The 26,013-nt window shown below is 60.5% G+C and overlaps 1 protein-coding gene across 3 annotated transcripts in view; it reads left to right on the forward strand.

Annotated features, from left to right (window-relative positions):
- SEPTIN9 (septin 9) overlaps positions 1-26,013 on the forward strand; it is a 150,650-nt gene that overhangs the window by 9,503 nt on the left and 115,134 nt on the right. The window contains exon 2 of one of the 3 annotated variants that reach the window (XM_045490944.1): positions 7,500-7,556. The exons of 1 other annotated variant lie outside the window; for it this stretch is intronic. In XM_045490944.1, coding sequence (XP_045346900.1) covers positions 7,500-7,556 — 57 coding nt within the window. Of the gene's footprint in view, positions 1-7,499; positions 7,557-16,240; positions 17,066-26,013 lie in introns of those variants that run through there. One more of the 3 variants, XM_045490946.1, reaches the window with a different exon arrangement.

A 26,013-nucleotide genomic window follows, 5' to 3' on the forward strand; every position in this document is an offset into this window, starting at 1 on the left:
GTCATATCATTTATTCCAAACAGAAAGAGAGAGAGAGAGGTAGAAAGAGAGAGAAGAGAAATTTCATTCATCTTCCTGGTTACTCAAAGTTTATTTTTTTTATCTTCAGTAGTTGGGATTCATTAAAAAGTGTGACTTCACAGTTTGTGATATTGCCACGATTTTGGCCCTCTAAACACAAGAATTCTGATAAATTCTGTTTTGAAGATAATTTCTGTTTTTAAGAAAGACACAGAAAAGTACGGGACACTGCGGGGCACCTGGGTGGCTCAGTCGGTGGAGCGTCCCACTTTGGCTCAGGTCACGATCTCGCGGTTCGTGAGTTCGAGCCCCGCGGCGGGCTCCGTGCTCTCAGCGCAGAGCCTGCTTCGGATGCTCTGTTCCCCCCCCCCCCCCCCTTCTCTCTCTCTCTGCCCCTCCTCCACTTGCGTGCGCTCTCTCCCTCTCTCAAAAATAAAAATAAACCTTAAAAATAAAAGTACAGGGCATTTATAACTGTACCTTTATTCCTGGCCGGGGATACTTGTCGTTTTGATTCAACGTGGACGAGAACTGAATTCTCCGCTTACAACTCTGTCTGGTGGTTGGAATGGTTTTCCGTAGACGAGCTTCTGGCTCCATACATGCCACGTCTTGCTTCTCCCCCTCTGCCCACATTTTTCTGGCATGCACTCGGGCCACGCCCCTGCCCTGCCCCTCTGACCGCGCGCAGCACACGGGCGGGGACGGGAACCAGAAGGCGCATCGCTGGACTCCCACCGCGGAATGGCCAGCGGTCACCTAAGTAGACGCAGAAAGGTGCGAGCTGTGTAAATGCAACCCAGCTGAGTCCCAACTACATAGCTTTCCATCCAACCTCTCCTTGGCCGGCACCCCCAGTCGGCAGTACCCCTCCGGTGGCTCCTTGCACAGGAGGAGTGTGTTGGGCAGGAGCTCAGAGTGGACACAGACAGGGGTTTTAACCGATTGGATTTAAGGTATTTCCTGGTTCGCAAATTTTGCAAGAACATTTGACCGTGTCGACACGTTGTCTGGGCCCTTCTCGGTGGCTTTGCTGAGACGACCTACAGGTCTTCAGCAGCAGGAAGCCGCCCCCATCCCCTCCCCGCCAGATCGGAGGGTCAGAGGGAGGAGGTCCTGTCACCGGTCCAGAGTCCCCCGACGCTGGGGACGAAGGCGGGCCTGCCTGACAGGGGCTGCGGCTTTCGGCAGAGGCCAGACGTGACCTCCCAAGGCAGAGAGAGCGGGAAGGAGGTACCCCATTTCTCCCTTGCTCCCACCTTCCGCTCTCCTCCCAAGCCCCTCGCTGGTTGGCAGACCGGGGGACCTGGAGACCTCGTCCCGTGGACGGCATCTCTTCTGTCACTCAGAGGAGATCCTGGGAGGGCAAGGGATGATGCTTGAAGATTATTTGTTGTTTATCTGAACTTCAGATGTAAAATTTTTTTTTTAACGTTTGTTTATTTTTGAGGGAGAGAGAGAAAGTGGGGGAGGGGCAGAGAGTGAGAGGGAGACACAGAATCCGAAGCAGGCTCCAGGCTCCGAGCGGCCAGCCCAGAGCCCGACGCGGGGCTCGAACTCACTAACAGTGAGATCGTGACCTGAGCTGAAGTTGGCTGCTTAACCGACTGAGCCCCCCCCAGGCGCCCCTGAACTTCGGATTTCACAGGGCAATGTAGTTTCTACGGGTGGGGCCCAGAGTCCAGATGCCCCGCTGGTGAACCTTTGAGGGAAGGGCTCTGTGGGTCCTTGGTCAGCACCGATGGCTGTGTGACAGACGTGGCCATCTGGTGACACCTCTTCCCCGAGGTGTGAGCCAGATGCCCGCGTGGAGGGGCCCCAGGAGCAGCCAGGGCACTTTGGGTCACCGTCGTGTCACCCACTCCCTGGACAGTGCCTGGTGCAGAGTAGGCACTCAGTGATCTTTCACGAGTCTGCATCTGCCAAGATGCTCAGACAGGCTGAACACCCGCCCGAAGATGTGGTCCGAGCTGGAGGAGGACGTGCGCCCTGGTTCCTTGCCGCACACGCAGAGCCCTTGCCCGCGACGTGGCCACCGCCCGGGGCCTTCTCTTCCGGCCCTGCAGCCCGGGCCCCAACCCTGAGCCTCGGCAACCGCGGCCGAGGGCACCGCACCAGAACCAGCGGCCCCTTCCGCTGGCGCTTGGTAGCCGGGCAGACCGTGGGCTGGGAGCACCGTCAACATCAGAGAGGGGATGGCAGGTGGGGGCGGGAGTCCGAGAAGGGACTGGGACCCCTGGCTTCAAGGCCCGAGGCTTTGCAGAAAACAGAACTTCCCGCAGTATTGCGTCCCTTGCCCGAGCAGGTTTCCAAAGGCAAAAGGATTGCTCGCCACGTGGGAGAATACGTTGAGGTTTGCTTCCATCCACAGCCCCAGCTGCCGGCCTTGGTGGGGAGAAGGTTCTCTTGAGGGGCGCAGGGGTGGGAGGTGGTTGGGGCACCATCAGGAGGGCATCCGCACCTCCCTAGTGTACCTGTCCAGAGCACACACACTTCCTGGCAGCAAAGGCCAAGGGCAGAGGGTAGGAGAAGAGGGAGGAGGTGTTATCTCCTTATCTCAGGTTCCTCTGAAGATAAGCCTGGAATTTGACTCTTTACTCCCACCTGCAACCTTGACTTGGGGGAAGCCCTTCACAGCTTCTGTGAGCACTTGAGCTTGGAGAAAGGGGGGTAAAGACTGTGTGTCCTGGGCCCCGCCCCCTCCCCCCCCACCCAGGCTTGAAGGAGGAGGGGACCGCTGGGTAGGGGCAGGCAACTCTGGGCCAAGGTCGCCGGGACCTCCCCGTCCTTTCCTGAGCGTCTCTCATGAGTTTGAAGACAAAAACTGAAAACCGATTCTTTATTGAAAACGGACCTCTTCCTGCAAGGCTCCTTTTTGAGAAAATGGTGACTTTTAATTGGAGGAAGGTCCTGTCCAGACCTCCTTCGCCGTTGGCACAGAGCAGAACGGGGTGCGTGTGTGTGTGTGTGGGGGGGCGGTGTCCCCTCCCCCGGGGTCAGGGTGTCTGGGCGGTGCACGACCCCAGCGGGGCTTGGGGCCAGCCGCCAGATCCTGGGCGGAGGCAGCGGCTCTGAGACTACGTGTGGTGTTCCAGTCATTAAAAATAATCACGAATGATAACATATTAACTCGAGAGTCTAGTTAGGTTCCTCAGTGCCTGTTTAACCATTTCAACCTTGTAATTTCCTGGGTTCCATCACAAAAACGTGGTTGGAAGGGAAAGATAAAATGTCTTCACACCCTGCCCTCCCTTCCCCGGGCAAGCTCCCCAGTTCCGTGACACAGGCACCCGGGCTGTGCTGCCCCTGGGGAGTGTGGCAAAGGGGCGAGAGGGGCGCGAGGCGGTTTACCTGGACCCATTTTTGCTGCCTGGAGGCGGCCCCCACCCCAAACGCTGCTCCTACGAGGAAAATGCCTCGCGGACCATCCCCGTTCTCCCAGCCTCGCGTGGGATCCTCGTCTTCCTCTCGAGGCCCAGGGAGGCCCCGCGCATCTTCTGGCCTCTTCTTTCCTGCTCTGGAACGCTGCGTTTTCATTCTGTTGGAGCCGCCGGCCGGGGCTGAGTCCCGCTTTCCACTCTCTGCTGACTTTTGTCTCGTCTGAAGCGACTTTCAATCTCGTGGGTTCTATCTGCTACGCTCTGCTGGCGTTGGTCACTGGTCTGGAGTGTGTGCCCACGTGGGAAACGGCCTTTGGCCCGGCCTCCGAGTCTCTGGGGCGGCCGGGTCTGGGAGGGCAAGCACCCGGAGTCTGAGCTCCCCAAAGCCTGGCTGTTTTCTCTGGATCTAGAAAACTGCCCACCTTCCCCTGACGTGCAGATCGCTGTGGAGACCAGGAGGGTCTGGGGGCTTCCCTGAATTGGGAGGGAGTAAGGTAGAGCTCCTGGAAGAACTTTTTTTTTTTTTTTTTTTTTTTTTTGGCGGTGGTCGGGGCATAGCAGCGGCCTGGCCGGAACGTGCCGGGGGCCTCGGTTACAACTTCTCCTTCGTTCAGATGCATCGGCTCTGGGCAGCCAAGCTCTCTTAGCTCCTAATTATAGGTCCCCAGGTTCAGGTTGGCGTATGCAGCAGGTGAGCGATAATAATTTAAAAATTGTTAGGACTGTGATGAACCTACTGCCGATGGTGATAATTGTCTAATCTGTCGGGTGTTTCCTTGAGCTCGGGACTGTGCCCAGTGCCACGGCGTGTGACCTCATTTCGTCTTGGTCCCCGTGCCGCCGCCCCGGGGGCGGGGAGGGGGGGGCTGGGGGGAGTGGCGAGGCTGGAACGGATGGGGGGGGGTGTTATTTTCCCGGGGCGTGCAGCTCGCACCCGGCGAACTCTGGATGTCACATGGCCTCCTCTCCTTCTGAATATGTTTTCTTTTAAAATCGCGTAAAAATATCTCCCTTCTCAACTGGAACAGCGGAGCCCTTGGATGTCCTGGAGGCCTTTCCAGCTCCCTCTTCGCTGGACTCCGACGCGGGCCCGAGGAATGAGGTCCAGGGAGCTGGATTTCAGTAGCTCTTGGCCGCGGGTGTCTCCCGGGCGGGGAGTTCGTCGGAGGGCGGGAACCCCGGGCCCGCCACCTCCCCGGCTCAGCAAGCAGCGTGCCCGGCGTCCTGTCTGCGCCAGGGGCTGCCTGGCACCAGCCGCGTGTTTGGGGAAATCGGAAAAATAAACAGCACAAATAAAACACAAACTCCACCCAAGAAATCTGAGACAGATGCTGTTGCTCTGGCCCCACCCGGGGGCTCGGGGAGGAGCCAACCCAGAATGGGGCTTGAGGACCAGACGCCCTGGTGGTGGGGTGGGGGGGGGGTGCTGAAGAGCCTGAACGGGTCCTTTCCCCTTCTACCTTTGCCTGGAAGCCGCCACAGGGGCACGGGTGGGCGTCCAGCTGGCCCCGGGCGAGTCGCAGCCGGAAGTGAGTCAATCCACAGGCATGTTGGGCCCATTCCTTCTCTGTTCCTCACCCTGTACTGTTTCCATATTGGGGACTCGCTGGATTTACAGGCACAGCTGTGGCTCATTGGTGCCACTCTTAGCCCGACGGCGGGACCTCTGAGTGGCTTATTGTGTGTGTGTGTGTGTGTGTGTGTGTGTGTGTGTGTGTTGGGGGGTGATGATCATTCTCGTGGGTTGTCACATGCAGTGTAGCTCCCACTCGGGCGTGTGGAGAGAGCTCGCAACCGTCGTGGTGGCTGTCGGAGGCTGGGGATGCCCACACTCCCGCCTCAGCAGCCTTGGGGGCAGGGCCCGTCTCCCTCCCGCCGCTCCCAGCCCTGGGGAGCCCACCAGAGCCACTGAGGGCCCCACCCTCTCCGGGTCTGAAGGGAGCAGTCAGTTCTGGAAGCCCAATGCGGGACGTTCCCGCCCCCAAGGGCCTGAGGCCGCGGTCCAGCCTCCCCGTCGGGCAGGGGTGGCCTGCAATCCTCGTGTTCTGGGCGGTAGTCGAGGAGGGACGGTTTCCATCACTCGGCGGTGAGCAGACGTTTCATCGGGGTGGCCGGGCACCCGGGGTGCTCGCGTGTCTGCCGGGTGAGGTCACAGAGCAGCGGGGAACGGGCTCATGGGATGACGGAGGCTGAGGAACCCCAGGGCTGCGGCTGCAAGCTGGACGCCCCGGGAGGCCAGTGCCGCAGTTCAGCCCGAGGACCAGGGGGGCCGACGCCGTGCATCCCAGCCCGTGGGCAGGAGAAGACCGGTGTTCCCGTCAGGCCCAGAGCACCCCCCTTCCTCGGTCGTGTCCGCACCCACCACGCCGAGGGGACGGCCTGCTGTGCCCAGTCTGCCGATCCAGACACTAACCTCATCCAGAAACACCCAGAGATCACGTTTGGCTGCATATCTGGGCACCGGGGGAGGCAGTCATGATGACACATAGAGTCGGCCACCAGGTCGCCAACGTGGCTGGGGCGGGCCGGGGGGGCCTTCCAGGGATCGCTTCCCTTGTCTGAAATGGCCCTGGTGGCACCTGCGTCGTGGGGTACACGGGGAGTGGTCATAGAGCCTCCGCGAGCGGAAGTGGTCGTGACCTCACAGCATCCCCCCCTCCTCCCTGCCTCCTTCGAGGGTCCACTTGGTCGTCCCTGCCTCCCAGAGGCCTCGCTGGTCACTCCAGGCCCTTGAGTCTCGTGTCCATGCATCTCTTGGTGTTGTTCGGTGTGGGTTCAACATTTGGGGCACATCCTGGGGTCCTCCCCAGCCCCAGAAAGAGGCCTGGGCTTCGCGGCAGGTAAGAAAGACCCTGAAGGATGCACTGTGCCCATTCTGCTGTCACTAAATCCACTGTCTTCAGACGTGCAGAGCATGGGTGTCCCCGGGGAGCTGCACACGAAGCCAGGTCTGTGGGTCACCCTGCGTGGGGGTCTGGAACCTTCAGGAACAATGCTGGCTGCCTCCGCTTCCCGGTGGTCACAGTGTCGGGGGGGGGGGTTTGTGGGACGAATGAGTGAGTGAGCATTGTAAGAGCCTCTCCGGAAAGCTGCGAGAGGGAGCGGGCATCTCGGGCCCCGGCATCCTGGGTGGCTGTCAGACGGCGGAGGCTGCGGGCAGGTTTCCGGGTTAACCCTGATGAGTGGGTCCTGTCCCCACTCATCTTGCCGTCTGTGGGGAGGGCCTCTGCCGGCCAACCTGGGGTGTCCCTGCGGCTCTCCGAAGGATGGCCTGGTTGCCCAGGCGGCACACTTCCAGAGCTCCGTGAGACCTGGCCGCGGTAGCACGCTCCCCTGCCCCTCCCGTGGATACCCTTCCTGGCAGCTTCGGCTGGGCTCGGCTTAGCACCTCCGCAAATCTCCTCGAGTCGGGACTTGCCTGCCATAAGCCTCTCCAGGGAGCACGCGCTGGCCCGAGGGGTGGGTGCCGGGATGGGGCGTGTGCAGCACGAGGCGGTGTTAATCTGGGGCTCCGTTCTTGTTCCCCGCTGGGGGGTGTGGGGGAGGACCGCTCGTCCTCCACCCTCCCGGATCCAGCCCGGCCCTGCCCAGCCTCAGAGCAGTGGGGGGAGGGGGGTGGCGTCAGGGACCCTGGTGCGGGGAGATCCCAATTCACAATACAGATCGACGTGTGCCATCCCAGGGGGTGACTAGTGCCTGACCGGGAGCCGGCACCCCTCACCGTCCTGCGGGCAGTCTGGATGGTATGATGCACTGGGCCAAGCCCACGTTTTAGAGTTGGACGGGCTTGGGTTCATTCTGGGCTCAACTCCTAGGAGCTGTGTGACCTCGGGCAAGTTCCTCGACCCAACTGAAACTCGGCTGCAAAAGGCAGCGGTAAGAGTTAGGTGAGAAATGGGTGTAAAGAGTCTGGCCCGGTGGCCGCCAGTGGCCGGCTGTCCTTGCAGGTGGCTGCTGGGCCTGGGTGTCGCCGGGGAGGACGAGGACCTCTGGTTTCTGGTTCTGGAGCCCGTTGTAGGAGCAGAGGTGAGGGCGTGCCCGGTGTTAACCACCCGCCGGCGGCCGTGTGTGACCTGTGCCTTCTGCCCCTGTCTTTAGGAGTCACGCGGACCTCCAGCAACCGTCTCCGGAAGCTTGGCGACCCCACGGGCCCAGGTAAGCGGTGTGTTAGGTCATGGCCTTGCCCTCTCTCCCGCCTGGCCCTCTCGGGTGAGCAGGGCCCCTCCCCTGCTGTCCAGGGAGACACCGTCTTCGATGGCTCTGATGCAGGTCGCGTTCGGGCCCGGCAAAGGCGTGTCGCCAGGGGCTGGGGCAGCCGCCCGTCTGTAGGTAGCATGGAGGGAAGGTGCCAGGTGCCGAGGGCGGGCCGCCCGCGGGAGGGCGGCTTTGACTCTGAGTACCTCTGAGCCAATCGGCCCGTGACCCCTGCGCCTGCCCCCTGTGACCCTGCAGAAGGGAAGGTGCTCCTGCGACAGAGCGAATAGGTAACCAGTATCAAATTAGCAAGCTCATGATGGTCACGGCCAAGCTATTCTTTTGGCTCTTTCTGTGCGTGTTCATGCTGGTGGCCCCCTTTCAAGGAGGATGTCGGGGCCCGGAGACGAAGGGACTCGCCTCTCCCAGAGCCCGCATCCCACCTCCAAGACCAGCCCTGCCCAGTCGCACTTCCTGTGATGGTGGAAAGGTCCCGCGTCTGCGCTGTCCCGTGTAGGGGCTGCTAGCTACACGTGACTGTTGACCGTCTGAAGAATCCGTTAAGTTTATTTTATTCGTCCGGTCGCTTGCATAGAATTCCTTAATTACTTTATTTATTTATTTATTAAAACAAAATTTTTTTTAACGTTTGTTTTTTATTTATTTATTTTTTTAAATTTTTTTTTCAACGTTTATTTATTTTTTGGGGGGACAGAGAGAGACAGAGCATGAACGGGGGAGGGGCAGAGAGAGAGGGAGACACAGAATCGAAACAGGCTCCAGGCTCTGAGCCATCAGCCCAGAGCCTGACGCGGGGCTCGAACTCCCGGACCGCGAGATCGTGACCTGGCTGAAGTCGGACGCTTAACCGACTGCGCCACCCAGGCGCCCCTAACGTTTATTTTTGAGACAGAGAGAGACAGAGCATGAATGGGGGAGGGTCAGAGAGAGGGAGACACAGAATCCGAAACAGGCTCCAGGCTCTGAGCGGTCAGCACAGAGCCCGACGCGGGGCTCGAACTCACAGACCGCGAGATCGTGACCTGAGCCAAAGTCGGACGCTTAACTGACTGAGCCACCCGGGCGCCCCCTTAACTACTTTATTTTAGACGAACTTCCCGCTAAGGTCTTCATGTAGCTAGCAGCCAGATCTTTCTGGCGACGCCAGAATTCCTGGCCCAGACGTTCCTGCGCCTACTTCCGGGGCCAGCGCAAACATCCCCGAGGGGAGAGGTGTCACCTGCCCGTGGGTGGGACACCTCCAGGCTCGTGGGGAGGCCAGGGGCAGCTCTTTGCGGGGAATGGGGGTGGTGGTGTCGGCGGGGTGTGTCTGTATAGGCTGGGACGTCCACACGGCCGTGTCTGAGGCCCCGTGTGGTGCAGGATGGGGCCGGGTGTGGGAAGGGAAGGGTGACGCCCGGCTGGAGGTCTGCAGGGCGGCCGAATGATTCACATCCGTGGTTAAGCAGGAGCTCCGCCCACCCGGGGCCACGTCAGGCCACTGACCACTGGACCGCCTGGCCGCCTCTGCCTTCCTGGGGAACTTTTCTCCGGGACCCCTTGCCTCTGCAGCTGGGCCGCTTCTCGGTCTCCCTCCCTTCCGCCAGCGGGGCTGGGTCTGGGGGCCTGGTCTTGGGAGACAGGCTCCTGAGCTCGGGGGTTGAGGTCCTGGGAGACTGGCGCCCCGGGCCGCGTGGACGCAGCCTCCTCTGGCCAGCGCCTCCCCGCGCTCAGACTGGCCAGTTCTGTGCCGTCAGCCCTTGGCAGCCGCTAGCACGGCTCCACTTGGAAGCCTAAGGCATAATTTGCCAAAGCCCAGAGCTGCAAGTCGGTGATCTGGGTTTCACATGGGACCGCCTGCTGACACACGGAATCCTCTCTGTGGGGGCCCGTGCAGGCTCCGGCCCAGGACACCCTTTCCTTGTCTCCCTGGCTCCTTCTGTCAGCCCTGCCGTCCTGCAGCTGAGACCTCGGTCCAGGCGGGGTCCTGCCCTGGACCCCCAGCCTCTCAGCCCCCTCGCCCCGCCCCTCTGACCCTTGTAGGATCCCCATTGAGAGCCGCTGCCCTCCCTCCCCTCCCCGAAGCTTGACCTCCTGTCCCCCCCCCTGCCTGGTCTCCCGTGTCTGGGACCTTGGACCCCGACTCCTCCAGAGGCCTGCTTTCGTTCAGGTTCTTCACGGGGCTGTGTGTGGGACCAGGCCAGGGACGGCCGTTTCTGGCACAAGCCACACCCAGGTCAATGCTTTGACGAGCTCACTCACTCGCTGCTCTGTTTTATAAAAATGGAGTTGGGGGGCGCCTGGGTGGCGCAGTCGGTTAAGCGTCCGACTTCAGCCAGGTCACGATCTCGCGGTCCGTGAGTTCGAGCCCCGCATCAGGCTCTGGGCTGATGGCTCAGAGCCTGGAGCCTGTTTCCGATTCTGTGTCTCCCTCTCTCTCTGCCCCTCCCCCGTTCATGCTCTGTCTCTCTCTGTTCCAAAAATAAAATAAACGTTGAAAAAAAAAAATTAAAAAAAAAAAAAAAATGGAGTTGGTACTGGGGCGCCTGGGGGGGCTCAGTGGGTTAAGCGTCCCACTTCAGTTCAGCTCACGATCTCGCGGCTCATGAGTTCAAGCCCCGCCTCGGGCTCTGTGCTGACAGCTCGGAGCCTGGAGCCTCCTTCGGGTTCTGTCTCCCTCTCTCTCTGTTCCACCCCCGCTCACGCTCTGTCTCTCTCTCAAAAATAAAGAAACGTTAAAAAAAGTAAAAAAAAAAAAAAAAGAACTTGGTTGACACGTAAATGTGAAAAGTAAAGTAACAGAACGGCTGTGCCCCCACCATCCGGCGTGAGCTATAGGGTATCACGGGTGCAGTCTGAACCCCTGGGGTGACCCTCCCCATGCCCACCCCCGCCAGGGTGACCACTTGTTTGAATTTAGAACCGGTCCCCGTCGGGCGTGTCTGTGGTCAACACACGTGGTCTCGTGTGGTCTCTCGTGGTCTCGTGCTGAAGACCAGCGGCATCACATCGGGTGTCCAAGGGGGCGGTGGCCGTTTGCTGCTTTTTGCTTTTCCACGCGACGGGATGGCTTTGAGACCTGTCTACGCAGGGTCCACATAGCTTTAGTTCATTAATTCTGACCGTGGGCGAGGGCTCCTCCGTGTGGGCAGGCTGAGTTGCCTGTCTACCCGCAGGCCTGCTGCCGGGGTTCCACGGAAGGTTCCTCCGTTACAGGCGCTGTTGGGAACATCCTCACGTGTCCCCGTGCCCACGTGTGTGACCCCAGGCGGATCGTCTGGGCCGTGGGGATGCCCACACTCAGACCTCCCAAGTGGCCTTCCGGTTTGTTTTCCCACACTCTGGGCCTCTAGCAGCGTCTCTGGGCAGCCGCTTCCTGGGCCACTGTCTCGGGCCAACCTTTGCCCTGGTTCCCACAGCGCACCCGGTCAGCTCCCTCACCTTCTGCGGCCCGGCCCGCCAGCCTGCCTGACTGTCCCCGGCCGGGATCCTTCAGAGCCTTCTCTTTCTGCCCGTCGTGTGTGTTCTGGGTCCTTCTCTTCCTCCTTCAGACACCTCTGAGGTTGGTGGCCTCATCCCTTCTGTAGGAGGTTGAATCATGTCCCCTGAGGATTCACGTTCGCCCAGAACCTCAGAGAGTGACCTGACTTGGACATCGGTCTCTTCCGGGCGTCGTTGGTTGGGGATCTTGAGATGAGGTTCTGCTCCTGGTAGGGTGGCCCTAAACCCCATGGCTGGGGGTCCTTCCAAGAAGGGACATGGCACATAGGGGACGTACACGGGGGGAGAAGGCCGCGTGAAGATGTAGGCAGAGATGAAGTAAGGTGCCGGGACTGGGGCTGGAAGAGACCGGAAGGGTTTTCCCCACAGCCTCTGGAAGAAGTTCAGCCCCGTCGATGCCTTAATTTTGGACTTAGGCCTCCAGAAGACGAGAGAACGGGAGAGAACCCGCTTTTGTTATTTTAAGCCCCTTTGTTTGTGGCGATTCGTTACGGGAACCTCAAGTACCTTCCCGCTGGGCCGTTGTGGGTGGATGGGGGCTGTGTCTCTGCCCTCACGGGGGATGGACGCCTCACAAGCGGGTGCCCCCTGGGATCTCGGGCGGGTTCCTCCGACGCTCCCTCCCCGCCCGTCTTTCTGTCCAGGCTCACGCACCCCTTCCTTGACCCGGGCCCAGTGAGCCCTCAGCCTCACGTTCAGGACGCCCAGCTGTATGCAGGGCCCCGTCGCCATCATTGTGGCCACACGGGCAAGAGGGAGAGAGCGTGCCTCTGAGGCAGGGAGCCGGTCGAGGAAGACACTGCCAGGGCCTGGCTGACCGTGGGCAGGACCCTGGGCTCTCAGAGGCTCCCCTCGATAGTACTCCCTTTCCCATGCACCGACACCTCTTTTCCTTTGTTTCTGTCACGTCTCAGCCTGACCATCCACCCAGGTACTCAAGCAAGAAATCTGTGTCTCCTTGACCTCTGCACCACCCCCAACACCCTCTTGTCAACCCACCCTCTCCCCAAATGGCCGCCTCTTGGCCTGGACCTGGTCAGGCCTCGGTGTCCCTCCTCATGGCACCCCTTCTCCACACGGAGGCTGCCCTGGTCCTGCCAGCATTCGGTGGCATTCGCTGAGACCCGGCCGTGTGCCCGGGCCTGGGCCAGAGGCTCCGTCCGTGTGATTATTCAGAACAGACCTGGTCATGATCCTCCTGCTATTAAGGAAACCTTGGTTCACTTCTCCCCACAGGCTAAACGGAACCCAAGTACGGTGGTCATGATGCTTCCCAGCCTGGCCCGGCCCCCTTTCCAGGCCCTCTCTCCCGATTCCTCCCTCCACGCTCTGGGTGCCCTGGCCATCTGACGACCACACTCTGGGACGGGCTGTGCACCTTCTCGTCTCTGAAGGTGTTCTCTCTCCATGGTAACTTTGACCCGGCCCGTCAGTCTCCGTTAGCCTGCTGGCCTGGGGAGTTTCGGGGTCCTCCCCCCCAACAGGGCTCCATGTTCTTATGGCACACAGCTAGCAGGCTGTAAATACTGTGGACTTGAACTCGATAGGAGAAGCTTGGGACGATGGGCCAAAGAAAGAGTTTAAAATAGAAGTATCCGCCTTCTTTTGCCTTGGCTGAAAAGTAGCTTTTCTCTTTGTTTGTCTTCTGGTGAAGACATTTATGGAGAATGCGATGTCTCCGGGGAGAAGGAGGAGGAGGAGGAGGAGGAGGAGGAGGAGGAAACCCATTCAACAGTAGGCACACGTGGCTGCCATATTGAATGCGGTAGATATAGAACATTTACATCATCGCAGAACGTTCTGTTGGGCAGCGCCAGTCGGAAGAGTCCACGTGTTGGGTCTTTAAGTTCGTTGTTCACCCGGCGAGCGTTTACTGGGTGCTTGCCGAGCAGGCAGAATGTAGGGCTCCCAGCGGTGAATGTAAGACACCAGCTCTTTGGGGGAGTTTTCAGTGTTCTGGGCAGAAGCTCCAACCCCGGGGCCCTGGGGGCAGACTCTACCGAGAACCTGGCCTCCAAACCCCTAGGCCCCCCTTGCACCACACGGCCAGCCGGGGCCTCCCGTAGGAGCGGAGCGCCGGCTCCGGCCGGGCTGCAGCCTGGGATGGCTGGCTGAGCGTGAGGCCCTTCTGGGCCGCTGCCCTCCCCCGTCTCCTCTCGTCTTGGTTCCCTTCCTCCCAAAGCAACAGGCCGGCCCAAGGGCAGAGAGTAGCCGGGTTGCATTTGCTCAGGAGCAGCCGAAAGTTGGCCGCACGATAAAAAGCGGGGAGAAGGTTCCGGGGAGGAATGCAGCCGGCCCCAGCCCGGAATCTGTGTTGCTCAGGGAGGCTGCCCGCTCTGCTGGCGGGTAAGGTAGCAGCGGGAGGGGGTCAGGATGGAATGCCTTTACTTGTAACTCAGGGAGGCAGACTCCAGTGGTGAGTCTGGGGATGAGCGGGAAATGAACGGAAAAGTCATTTTTTAGAGGGAGAGTTCCCTGGGAGCTCGGAGCCGATTATGGAGGCTTCGCAGGCATCCGTGCTGGGGGAGGGGGGTGAGCGGGGGCAGAAAGTGTGAGCCCAGAGCCTCAGAACGTGACCTTCCTTTCTGAGTGTCTCCTCTCCCCCCACCTCCTCACAGCCCCTCCTCAGAAGGGGCGCGGGGAACAAGGCCCCGTCGGTCCTGTCAGCCCCTTCTCGATGCTGCCCGCACCATCAGAATCATCCTCCTGGCCGGGTGGCAGGCGTTCAGGGCACCCCGGGAGCGCCTCTTACTTGGGCGTCCCCTCCCCACCGGGTGCAGGGCGGTATCTTTAAAGACAGGCCTCACCCTGTACCAGGCCCCTCGCTGGTGATGGTGACATTGAAAAGAAGGTGGCTGGGAACAGGCAGATGGCAGGTACACATCTATGGGGGGGGGAAGGGGGGTGAAGGACGGAGGCACCATCTTGAGAACCGTCTGGAAAGAGCTGTTGTGCATTGGTGCCCACCCCAGGACGTGGGCTGGCTGGAGGGGGCTGGGACTTGCTGGCTGCTCCAGGCATTTTCCCAAAGCTATGGCCCGGGGCGGGTGTGGGGGGGGGGTTGGGGGGTCGGCCTCCCCCAGGTGGCAGGTGTCCAATCCGGGCAGTGGTGGGTTAAAGGAAGCCTGCCCCCTCACTGGCATTGCTCACCGCCTTTCGTATGCTAATGCAGCGGCAGATTCTAAGCTGGGGGGGGGGGGGCATCGGGTTTTATGTAACCACAGACGAGGATAATGGAGCCATGTGGGGAACCCACTTTGGGGATGCAGGTCCGGCCTGGCCTCACCCCACCTCTGCGCCTGGCCTCTGAGCTGGCTCATGACTCACACGGGCCTCCTCGGAGCCAATCGGTGCTGCCAGGTTTTTGGTTTCAAATGATCCCCTGCTTGGGCCAGAATGCTCGGATTTTTAGGCATGGTGGTGGGGGGGACGGACGGACGTCGAGCCAAACTATGCCGGGGACAAACCCCAGGTCAGCTGTGCTTAGCAGCTGCACCAACTACGGCTGTGAAATCACAGCCTGTGCGCCCGGCGCCTGCAGGAGGCGGCCTGGATGGACGAGGCCGCCCCGTGTCCTGGCCTAGCCCGAATTTCCACGGCTGTCTTGGGCAGGGGGGGCCTTCCTGGGCCTGCTTGGCCCCAGCGGGAATTGGTGCCCGAGAGTCTCGTGTGGTATTAAAGGGGTTCTTCTTCATATCTTTTCTGCGGTTTCTAAATCCAGTGCGATGGCCAAAGATTACATTTATAAGCAGAAAAACCAGTAAGGAGTATTTCTTCAAAATCAGAAAAGAGACTGAAGGAATAAACCCCCAAGCCCCCACGATTGCCACTGTTCTAACCCAAGGATTGTTAATGGTTGGTTGAACGTCATGCTTTAGGATGAAATATAATGGCCGGAAAACGTTACACGGGGATGTTGGCTCTTGGGTTTATGGTGTCTGGGTGTGTTTCCTGGGGCTGTCGTAATAAACGGCCACAGACTCGGTGGCTCACGACCACAGAAGTGAGTTCTCTCCAGGTTGTGGACCTGGACGCCTGAGAGCAAGGTGAGGGCAGGGTTGCCAGATCCTTCTCTGGCCTCTTGCTGCTCCTGGGGGCTGCGGCCCCTCTGTTTGTGGCCGCACCCAGCCTTCAAAGCCACGGTCTGCAAATCTCTCCCGCCTCCCCCCATATGATTAGGACCCAGCCTGATAATCCAGGCTAATCTCAAAATCCTGCACTTAATCCCTTCTGCAAAGACGCTCCAAATAAGGTCCCCTTTACAAGGATTAGGTTGTGATGTGTTTGGGGGCCACTGTTCAGCCTGTCGGACCCCCCCCCCCCTTGGTTGAGACACTGCCCCCACCTTCCGTCACCACGCGGGCCGCTTTTGGGCCTTTCCTCCAGGCTCTGCTTGGGGGGTGGGGTGAGGAGGTGCTTGCCCTTGGGCGTCCCCCGCCCCCCAAGAAGACGCCCTTGCGACATAGGGGACTGCGTTTGGGGTCTTGTCCCAGGCGGGAGGGGACGGGGACCTTGACCGCGCCGTCTGGCAGGCAGGCGTGCACGGACCGCCCGTGGTAACACGGCTCACGTGGCCATGTGGGACGGGATGGCAAGCTCAGAACAGTGACAATGAGTGAAGGGGCTGGGGGACCAGGGCAAGCCGGAAAATGCAGTTTCATCAGTGGGGGGTGACGCTCTTCGCACCAGCCCACGCGGCCACGTGGCCGCCTTTTCCAAGACAAGCGCGGAAACTGCAGATTCTCCGCAAAACTGCCCGAGTGGTGCGGCAGGGGCCCCAACGCGCGTCTTCTTTCAAGAGGGTCCGGCAGACAAAACCCGTGTGTGTCTGGGGCCAAGGGCCTTGGAGGGAAAGAAGCCTAAAGGGCAGAGGGGATGCCTCCATCTCCCCAGCCCCCCCGGGCCCTGACTCTGACCGAGTGCTGGTGGGGCCCTGAGGTTGCCAGGTGAGCGGCCCCTCCCCGCCGCCCCGGGCCCCAGGAGAAGAGCGGGGGCGGGGGGGGGGGGCACTCGAGCCCCCAGCCAGGCCCGGAGAAGGGGCTGAGTGCGGGGAGTCGCGCTGAGGAGCTCACTCCCTGGGGACAGCTGGGGACGCACTGACTCATGAGTGTGTGGGACCTTCCAGGAAGTCTCTCTTGCGCCGCCCCCCTCCTCGCCCGGGCGGGAGGGCTGGCCGTCTCTGTCGGGACCCGGACATCCCGCTGGGCTCCTCGGGCAGGTGCTCCGGGGCCCTGCCTCCTCCTCCTCTGGGGGTGGGGGTCGAGTCTGGGGTCGGGGGTGGGCTGCGGGGCCGCAGGCAGAGGCAGGCACGCGGGAGCGAGGCTTTTCGACCAAAGGAAACGGAGCCTCTAGCATCGCGGGACGGGAAAATGAAAGACTTTGCAAGTCGCCAGGAATCTGACTGTGAGCTGGTTTCCAAGAGGCTAAGTTAAGCTTCTCCAAGTGGATATTAAAAAGGAGCAGCAGGCCTGGCCGAGGGGCTGGAGGGGGTGGAGAGAAGGCCGCCGGAAGCCGCTCGCACGCCGCACCTCTGGAGCCACCGGGCGCACAAAGCCCAGACGGCAGTCCAGTCCGGCGGGGACCCTGGGGCTGCGGGAGGCCCGCGGCCCACGTCCGGCCCCCGCCCCGCCTCTTCGCCTCTATTTCTCTGCCTCGGTCCCTTCTCCCTCCCGATTCAAAGAGACAATGCTAGTTCAGTTTGGAGCACAAACATATGATCAGCACATGGAAACGTGGTAATTTGGATGCATTCGTGATTGCAACAGATTGAAGAAATTAGACCAGACAAAGAGTGTTTTTGGAGGAGGAGGAGGAGGAGGAGGAGGAGGAGGAGGAGGAGGAGAAGGAGGAGGCAGAAGGAGGGAGGGCGTCGGGGGTGAGAAGGGGAGGAAGCCTCTGGAAAGGGGGACGCCAGGACTCCCGCCTGCTGCTAAATATATCCGTAGTAATGGAGAGAGACCGGATCACAGGTAGGCCGCTCGCCGCCCCTCCCCTAACTCAGAGCTGGATCGCTGCTTCGGGAAGTCAGCACCCAGGGGTCACTGGGATTCATTTCTGTGGACATATTTCTTTCCTTTTGGCTGTTCTGAGGTCGTGGGACGCGGTGTTCCCAGAGCCGAGCTTCACGAAGTCTGGCTTTTATTTCAAGCCCGCTCTGCTTCCCTGATCCTTCTCCCCCTCGGTTCCCAGCGTGCCACTTCTGCGTCCCGAGACGCCGGGCGCAGGGACGGGGACGTTGGCGCCGAGCTCCCCGGCAAAGGGTGGGGGGACCCGCGGCCGGCGCTCGGCTCTGGGTCGCCAGTTGGTTGGTTCGTCCCCCGTGTGGTTTGTGTTTTTTGCTGCCAGCCAAAGTCCGTCCTCAAGGCCGCCGTGGTCTCCTCCTTGAAATAGCCTTTTGGTGCCTTCCCAGGAGCTGATTGCCGGGGTGGAGCTCCCGGGGCTCAGGGCAGACATGCAGACGTGTGTGTGTGTGTGTGTGTGTGTGTGTGTGTGTGCACGCCCGCACACAGCTGACAGACCTGGTCCTGTTCGCTGGAAGCTTGGGGCATTAACCCAGGTGACTGGTGTCATTGGAGCCCCTACTCACCTAGGAACCCTGCAATGGGGTGGGGAGTGGCGGTCTTCCAGGGTCACTGAGGGACACGTCAGGCCAGGAGGATGAGCAGACGTGGGCTCGGCTCAGATTCCTCAGCAGAGTCGCTGATGTCACGTCAGGGCACAGAGTGAGGGCGGACGGCTGGTCCTGGGGCAGCGGGGCCTCGCGGGTCTGGACCCCTCCCCGCTCCCCTTGTGGGTCCAGCCTTTCAAAGACGGGCCGTTTTCACCGGCGGTCCCCACGGAGCGGGCACAGAGCCGTCGGGGTGGCGCGAGAACCGATCCTGGAGAGAGGGGAGGCAGCCCCACCTTGAGTCATCCGGTTAGGTGGCCCTCTGTCCGAGGTGAGGCTGCTCAGTCCCCCGGTCAGCCACGGCACGCCGTGACTGTGTCGGCGCCTGACCTCGTGACTGGCCCAGCGTGGTGCTTGCCGCTTTCAGCGTGCCCCTGAGTGTCCTGGGTACACTGTGCAGGTCCAGGTGGTCCCGGTGGGGCTCAGAATGTCACCCGCAGGTGCATAGCCTGCGTGCCACTGGGCGGGTTGGGGGGCTCCCCAAGGGGCCAGAGGAAAGGGTGGCCCGTCCCGAGGCTCCTCGTCGTCTGCTGCTCCAGGGGCTGATCTGATCCTGACGTGAGGTCAGGGCTGACGGGGCAGCCACTGGGGGGAGAGCTGCTGACCGGCGTGCCCACGTGTGTGCATGCGTCTGTGCGTGCACACGTGTGTGCGTGTGCGTGTGCATGCACGTGTACAAGGCCGGGACCACCACGGGAGGAGGGGCAGCCGTGGAGACCTGCGGAAGGCAAGGTGTGAGCTGAGTGACACGGGCCAGCCAGGGTAGACAGGTGTGGAGCCAGACTTCCCCGCGCTCCCCTGGCAGGGGCTGCAGGGCACGGGGCGCCCTGAGCGGGACCCCTGCAGGCTTGCGATGGTCCTCACTTCACCAGCCTGGCTTGCGGGGCCTCGGGGCAGGGGGTGGGGGGGTGGTGGTGGTGGGGCACCAGGTCCGGCCTTCATTTTACAGCCGGCCAAGCCACCGCCCACATGGGTGACACCAGGGGAGCAGAGAGCGGGGGGGGGGGGGGGGGGGGGAGACTCTTGGGAGGTGATAGCCCTCTTGGAACCTTCCGGGCTAACCAGACCCCGGGAGCTTTTCATGAACTGAACAAAACTGCCTTTGCAAACGTTCAGCTCTGCACCTCGACGGCCGCGCGAGGCACCGCTGCCCTCATCGGGCAGGTCTGCACGGCGAGGGACGACGCGGGGACCTTCTCTCAGGGTGTATCGAGGACATTCTCACAGGGCTGCGTTGTCCCTAAAATCGCTTACTTCTTTCAAAGCTCGGTTAGAAACTGGTTACAGATGGGGACGAAAGGAGACCCTCCTGCCTTTTCCCCGATGTGTTCCCCAGACCTGCTCAGATCTTGACCTTGGCCTCTAACGGCACCTTTAACTGGGGCCCCCTGTGCCTGCTGGGGCCTCAGTTTCCTAACCTGTCAGCTGAAAGAGTTGGGCCAGCATGGCCGGAGGCAGCGCCCCACTGCCGATGGGGCCTCTGAGTCTGTTCTGGGGGGGGCCCTGAACCCTCCTTCCTTCTCGCCGGACACGTCCCCTCGTCTCGCCGTTAGGCGGTTGTGACAGCTGTCTCAGTCCACACCGGGCAGAGGCGCCTGCCCGGCCCAGCGCCCCACCCGGGCCTTCCAGACAGGGCTCCTCCGCTCATGCCCCGGGGCTGGTGGTTAAGGTGGGCCTTCGGCCACTGCCCGGTTCTGTCCAGGAGGGGTCGCTGGGGAAGGGGAGGGGCTTGGGGCAGGTGCGGACAGCCGTGGGACCCTCACGTCTGCTCGCTCCCTTTCCCGGCCGTGCTGGGCCCCTGCCCGGTTTGTGAGTCCGGGGCCCGGGGTGCTCCTCAGTGGGGGGGGGGGCACCCCCGGCCCCCTCAGGGGCTGCCCGCTCCCCCACCCCCACCCCGAGAAGATGCCGGAGGGCTTGTCAGCAGGGCAGGGATGAGTCATGGAGCAGTGACTGGCCGCTGAGACACAGAAGGCCGTGCCTTCCAGCCAAGGGTCGGGTTTTTTCCCTTGTTCTGGATCGGCTTTGTGGCTTTTACAAATTAAGCAGTTTTATCTCGTTCCAAGTGCTTGTATTTCAGCAGGGAGAGAATCTCCAAGAAGGGAACTTTCCACTGGGGAGCTGTTACTGAGCTCAGCTGGGCCCCGGGGAGGGTGGGAACGGGCCTCGCGGGTGACTTGCAGGCGGGGAACGTGGAGGTCCCTCTGCTCTGTCGTGGACGTCGGTGTGGAGGTCCCGGGAGGGCCAGCTGCCCCGTCACGTCTGCCCCTGCCTGGGTGTCTGCCCGACGCATGGAGGTACACGACGCTTGCCTGGGGAGAGGGGACTGGTGGTCTGCTCTTCTCAGGGGTGTCCGCTGTCATGGGGGGTGGGGGCAGGGAGCTGGACACCCCCACCCATAGGGACAGTGCCTGCGTTCTCACCTGTCCCTGCTTGTGTCTGAGTCCCCGGGCACCTCTCACCCCTGTCCTGGACGGACACTGCAGTTCACAAGCTGCCTGGACCTGCCTGGCCCTCTCCGGCTTGGTTTTCCTCATCTCCCAGAGGAGAGGCATGGCCGGGCGCCCTCCTGGCCCTCCTCCTCTTCTGGCTCTGAGTGGCGAGGGACTTGGTCCTCCGAGTAGTTTCTCAGGGCTGCTGAAACCAAGTGCCGCGGACTGGGTGGCTTAAAACAACAGCCGGCCACGGTCTCAAAGTTCTGGAGGCAGGAAGTACAAACTCAAGGTGTGGGCAGGGCTGGCTCCTTCCGGATGCCCTGAGGGAGGACCTGGTCTCCCCCCCACCGCCCCACCACTGCCACCGGGAGGCAGGCTGCCATCCTCGGTGATCTTCCGCTTCTAGAAGGATCACCGAGTCTCTCTGCCTGTTGTCACAGCCTTCCGTGTCCCCAATCTCTCCTCCTGTCTTAGGAGGACACCCATCACTGGACTGGGGGCCCCCAGGGGCCCTGTGCTAGACTCTGAGCTGGTTTACTTATTTATGTTTTTAAGTTTATTTATTTTGAGAGAGCGAGAGCGAGCGAGTGTGCACAAGCGGGGAAGGGCAGAGAGAGAGAGAGAGAGGGAATCCCAAGCAGTTTCGGCGATGTCAATGGGGAGCCTGATGCAGGGCTCGATCCCACAAACCATGAGATCATGACCCGAGCCCAGACCCGCTTTCAGACATTTGGGGTACATACCCAGAAACACGGTTGCTCGATCATATGGGAATTCTGTGTTTAATTTTTGTGGGGACCTCCACACTGCTTTCCCAGCGGCTGCACTATTTCACTTACCCACCAGCAGGGCACAAGGGTGCTGCTTCCCTACAGCCTCACCGACACATGTTATTTAATTCATTTGTTTATGTGGACAGCAGCCGTCCTGAGGGGTGCGAAATGGTGTCTCTCTGTGGCTCTGATGTACATTTCCCTAATGCTTGGTGACACCAAGCACCTTCTCCTGGGCTTGTTGGTGTCTGTGTCTTTGGAGAAATGTTTCTTCAAGTCCTTTGCCGAGTCTTTTATTGTTTTATTGTTTTGTTGTTGTTGTTGTTGTTGTTATTGGTTGTAGGAGTTCTTTATATATACTGGATATTAGTCCCTTGTCTGATATGTGATTTGCAAATACTTGGTCTCATTCTGCGAGTTGCCTTCTTGTGCTGTTGTTGGTGTTCCTCGGTGCACAGAAGTTCTTCATTTTGACAAAACCCAATTTTACTGTTCTTTTCTTTTGTTGCCTGTGTTTTTGCTGTCATACTCGTTGTCACAAAACTTTTCCCCGGTGTGTTTTCCTAAGAGTTGTACAGTTTTGGCTCTGGCGTTTAGGACTTTGACCCATTAAAAAAAAATGTTTATTTACTTTGAGAGAGAAAGAGGAGAGAGAGAGAGAGAGAGCGAACGAGCAGGGAAGGGGCAGAAAGAGAGGGAGAGAGAGAATCCCAAGCAGGCTCTGCACCGTCAGCACAGAGCCTGATGTGGGGCTCAATCTCATGAACCGTGAGATCATGACCTGAGCCCAAATCAAGCATCAGATGCCTAACCAACTGAGCCACCCAGGGCCCCGGCCTTTGATCCATTTTGAGTTAATTTCTGCACATGGTGTGAGGTAAGGCTCCTGATTCACTTTTTCTTTCCTCACACCCAGGCTGGCTCCTCTGGGAGGCAGGAAATGGGGAAATCCTGGGCTGGGCCAGGCCTTAAATTGCACCCCCACCCCTGCCCCAGGCCAGCCAGGGAGCCCCAACTCTGGCCCAGAACACAGCTGGACACGTGCCACGCCCAGGGCAGCCCAGGCCGGGCCCTTCTGGGCTGACGACGGAGGCCAGCCTGGGACGTTCTGGGTTCCGCCGTGTCGACGCACCCCCTGTTCTGTCTGGTCCCCCTGCCCGGCCTGCACGTGACCCTGGCTGTCTGTGTGTCCGTGTGGGGCTCACTGTCCGTTAGCCTGTCCCCGTGCTCCTTCTCGGGAAGCCTCTTCCAGCCATGCTCTTCTGCTTGCCTTCTGCCGTCCGAGCTTCTCTCTCCTGCTCTGAGTTGGTCATCTGATCCGGACAGAAACTTCTGCGCTGAGGTTGCCACTCGAACCCCTTTGCCCAAAGGCCTTCCAGCCCCAGGCACGCCTTCACCAGCCATACGAGGATTCCGCTGACGGGGCCAGTTGTGGATTCATTCAGGCTGCGCATGTGACCGGGCAGCAGGCAGGGTGGGACCTGACGGAGAAACTGGGGAGATTTCCTTCTGACAAGTGGCCTGAACTTGGAGAACGGTCTTGGCCACGGCCTGAACTCTGGACAGACAGCAATGTGGATTTCAGCTCCTGGTGGAGGCGGCTTCTGTCTTTAGACCTTCGGATGCTCCTCCCCCCTCCTTTTTTTTCTTTTTTTTTAATAAATGAGGAAACTCTGACTTGAGCAAAGCTGAACAAACAAAGCAACACACCCCTAGGAAATTAGCGAAGAGGCACCAGCTCTGAAACTTTGCTATAGAAAACTACGTGCTTTGGGGCTGGGTGCTTCTGCGGGAGAGGACGGGTGTGACGGGGCCGCAGGGCTCGGGTGGCAGGGACCCACACGCCCAGCCCAGCTTCTTCTCCCCGCCTTGCTTCTCCTGCTTTGAGTTCACCTCCTGTCATTTCGTCGCCGGGATCCTGTGCGCAGGACCGTTACGCTCAGCTCATTCCAACGCACTTTTTGGTATTTATTCAGGTCCTGCAGTGGGCAGGTGCTTGCCTAGGTTCTTGGCCGCTGGCGAGGCACCAGGGGGATACGGCCCTTGCTTCCCTGGGGCTCCGTCCGAACTAGATGTCAAGCAGTTAGCCAATAAAGCACATCGATGCGTGAGTTGGGATGAGGGCTGAAAGAAGCCTAGGACAGGTGATGCGATCGTCACCAGGTACGCATGGCCGTGTGTGTCGGGGAATCAGCGGATGTCCTCCCCGAGGAGGTGACACGGAGCTGAAATTTGTATGACGGGGGTGGGGGGTGGGTGGGGAGGGGGACTCGACCAGGCCAGCCTCCAAAGGAAGAGCTTCCAGGCAGAGAAGCACAGCAAATGCAAAGGCCCTGAGGTCGGGTCGTCATGAAGGTGCGCGTGGCCAAAGTGTCATCAGAAGAGGGAGTGGCTGGGGGGGGGGAGGTTGCCGGGGAGACATGCTGGGTGCCCCGTGGAGGGAGCCACAGGCCCTGAATGCCCGGCGGCTGCTAGGAGTCACCTGTGGTGGGCAGGGAAGGGAAGCAGGGAGGCCCGGAGGGGAGGAGGGCACCGAGGCTGCTCTTTGCAGCGGGAGAAGGCAGGCCTCTGATTGCTGGGCAGACCCGGGCGGTTGAAGAGGCAGAAGATGCACTTACCTGGGGCCCAGAGGGCACCCCCGAGGGGGTAGCCTCAAGAGGACATGCGGCGTGGGGGAAGCGTCTCGTTCTTCGTGTCCCACAAGGCCCCGGGGCTCCGGGCAGAGGGGGCGGGAGCTCTGGTGCGACCCCACGTGCCTGCCGGGGACTGATACCGCCTCCTGCTGGTGCGGACGGACTTGCTGCCCCTCCAGCTGCCGTGTTTCTGCTCCCCTGGCGGGGCCTGGGGAGGGAGACAAAGATTCAAGACGCCGTCTCCTGGGACAGCGGGCAGTGGGTGCCTGTGCACCCCGGCCCACGCAGGGGACGTTCAGGTCAAGCCTTGCTCGCTGCTCAGTGTGTCCCTTGGCCATCCGCAGGATCGCCAGTGGGGGCAGCACAGGTGTGAGTGTGGAGCGCAGAAGGCTCCCCCGGGGCCCAAGACCCCGCCTTCCCGTGGCTTCGCTTCGGGCCCGGGCCCCGCTCTGGCCCTGCTTCCGGTGCCGCTCACGCGGGCGGCCGTCCGTGTGCATTGGCCCCCCGCTGTCCGCCCTTGCCAGGCGCCCTCTCCAGGTGGCATTTCGCTTCAAGGATGCAGGGCTCTCGGCCCTGGCGCTGCGTGACAGGTCACCGGGCATTGTTATCTGATAGTAACCACAGAACGACGGCTTTGGAAGGGCTGACTTCGTCACGCTTCCAAGCCCCAGCATCTTCAGTGTGTGCCCATCCCGATGGCGCCGTGTCCAGGGCGGAGGGATGGGGCCGGGGGGCTGGTGGGCCGGGGGCTTACGAGCCACCCAGAGAGGGTGGGCTCGGGCCGTGCCTCTGTGATGTGTGTTTAAGGGTAGGGGACCTACACCGGGGAGCACCTGCCCCAGCTTGCACCTCTCTGACGAGGAGTGGTCGGGGGGCCTGGGTTCTGGAAACACGCATCGTCCATGCATCAGTGTCACCCCCTCTCCCCTCCGCCCCGATCCCCGCCACCACTGCTGCAGTGATGCGACCCCGGGGGAGCCTGGGGAAGGAGGAGGCCGTGAACCCCAGAAGGGAGAGGGATTGGGCTGCAGAAGGCCTTTCCTCCAGGAGGTGGCGCTGCAGGCCCTGGAGAGCCAGCCCCTGCCGGGCTCCCATTCCGCCCCCCGTGTTACGTCCACTTCCCGTGGCTGCTGGCTGGGGTGCGTGCGGGAAGTGGCGGGTGGAGAGAGCAGGAGACGCCCAAGGATGGGAAGATACCCCTCCGGCACCGCGGCAGGAGAGAGGGCTCCCTCCTCAACTGGCTTTGACCTCCTGCTTCCTTCTCCTTCTTTTCCCCTAGTTTCGGTTGATATGTCTCTGTCTCTTTTAAGTCTTTCCATCATCTCCCTATGAAAAATTTCCAACGCACAGGAGGGGTTGGAGAATTCGAGCGCCAACACCCGTATGCCCGCCACCGAGATGCTGCACGTTTTGCCCCGTGGGCTTCGACACCTGTCTGTCCCTCCCTCTGCCGACAGTCCCCGTGACTTGGGGGGGTCCATTTCAGATTAAGTTGCGGGTATCCATACACATCGCCCTGCAAACATCTCGGCTTGCATTTCACCAGCGAGAGGCCAGCATTCGTTTACGGCTCCTTTTCTTTCTTGGTGGTAAAATTGATGTGCCGTGAAACGCCCAGATCTTGGGACGTGCGCTTGCCCTGTGTATTGAGAACATCACCATCGGTGCTCCCGGCCAGTCAGTCTCTGCCTCCACCGGCCTAGGGGCAACCAAAATTCTGGGTCTTTCCTCACACTACAGATTAGTTTTGCCGGTTTGCGTGTCTTCTAGCTCTCTCCGTGTTTCTGCGAACACCGGGGGTTTGTCGCATGATTACTGAGTGGTGTTCATTTCATGTTTCCAGTGTAAGGCGCTTACGAATAAAGCTTTGAGCATTCTTTTTTTTTTTTTTTTTTTTGAAAGATTAAAAAAATTTTTTTTCAAGTAATCTCTCCGTTCCACGTGGGGCTCGAACTCACGGCCCCGAGATCAAGAGTCATACGCTTCGCCAACTGAGCCAGCCGGCATCCCTGCTATGAGCATTCTTTTTTTTTTTTAATTTTTTTTTTTTCAACGTTTATTTATTTTTGGGACAGAGAGAGACAGAGCATGAACGGGGGAGGGGCAGAGAGAGAGGGAGACACAGAATCGGAAACAGGCTCCAGGCTCTGAGCCATCAGCCCAGAGCCCGACGCGGGGCTCGAACTCACGGACCGCGAGATCGTGACCTGGCTGAAGTCGGACGCTTCACCGACTGCGCCACCCAGGCGCCCCATGAGCATTCTTGTACGTGGTGTGTGTGTGCGTGTGTGCGTGTGTGTGTGCACATGCTTCCATTTCTCTTATGTGACTACCAAGAGGTAGAATTGTTGGGCCAGAGGATAGGTAGGTATGCGTGTGCGTGTATTTAGTTTTGTAAGAAACTGCCAGATC

This window comes from Leopardus geoffroyi, chromosome E1, assembly GCF_018350155.1.
Source record: "Leopardus geoffroyi isolate Oge1 chromosome E1, O.geoffroyi_Oge1_pat1.0, whole genome shotgun sequence".
In the NCBI taxonomy this organism is placed as follows: domain Eukaryota; kingdom Metazoa; phylum Chordata; class Mammalia; order Carnivora; family Felidae; genus Leopardus; species Leopardus geoffroyi.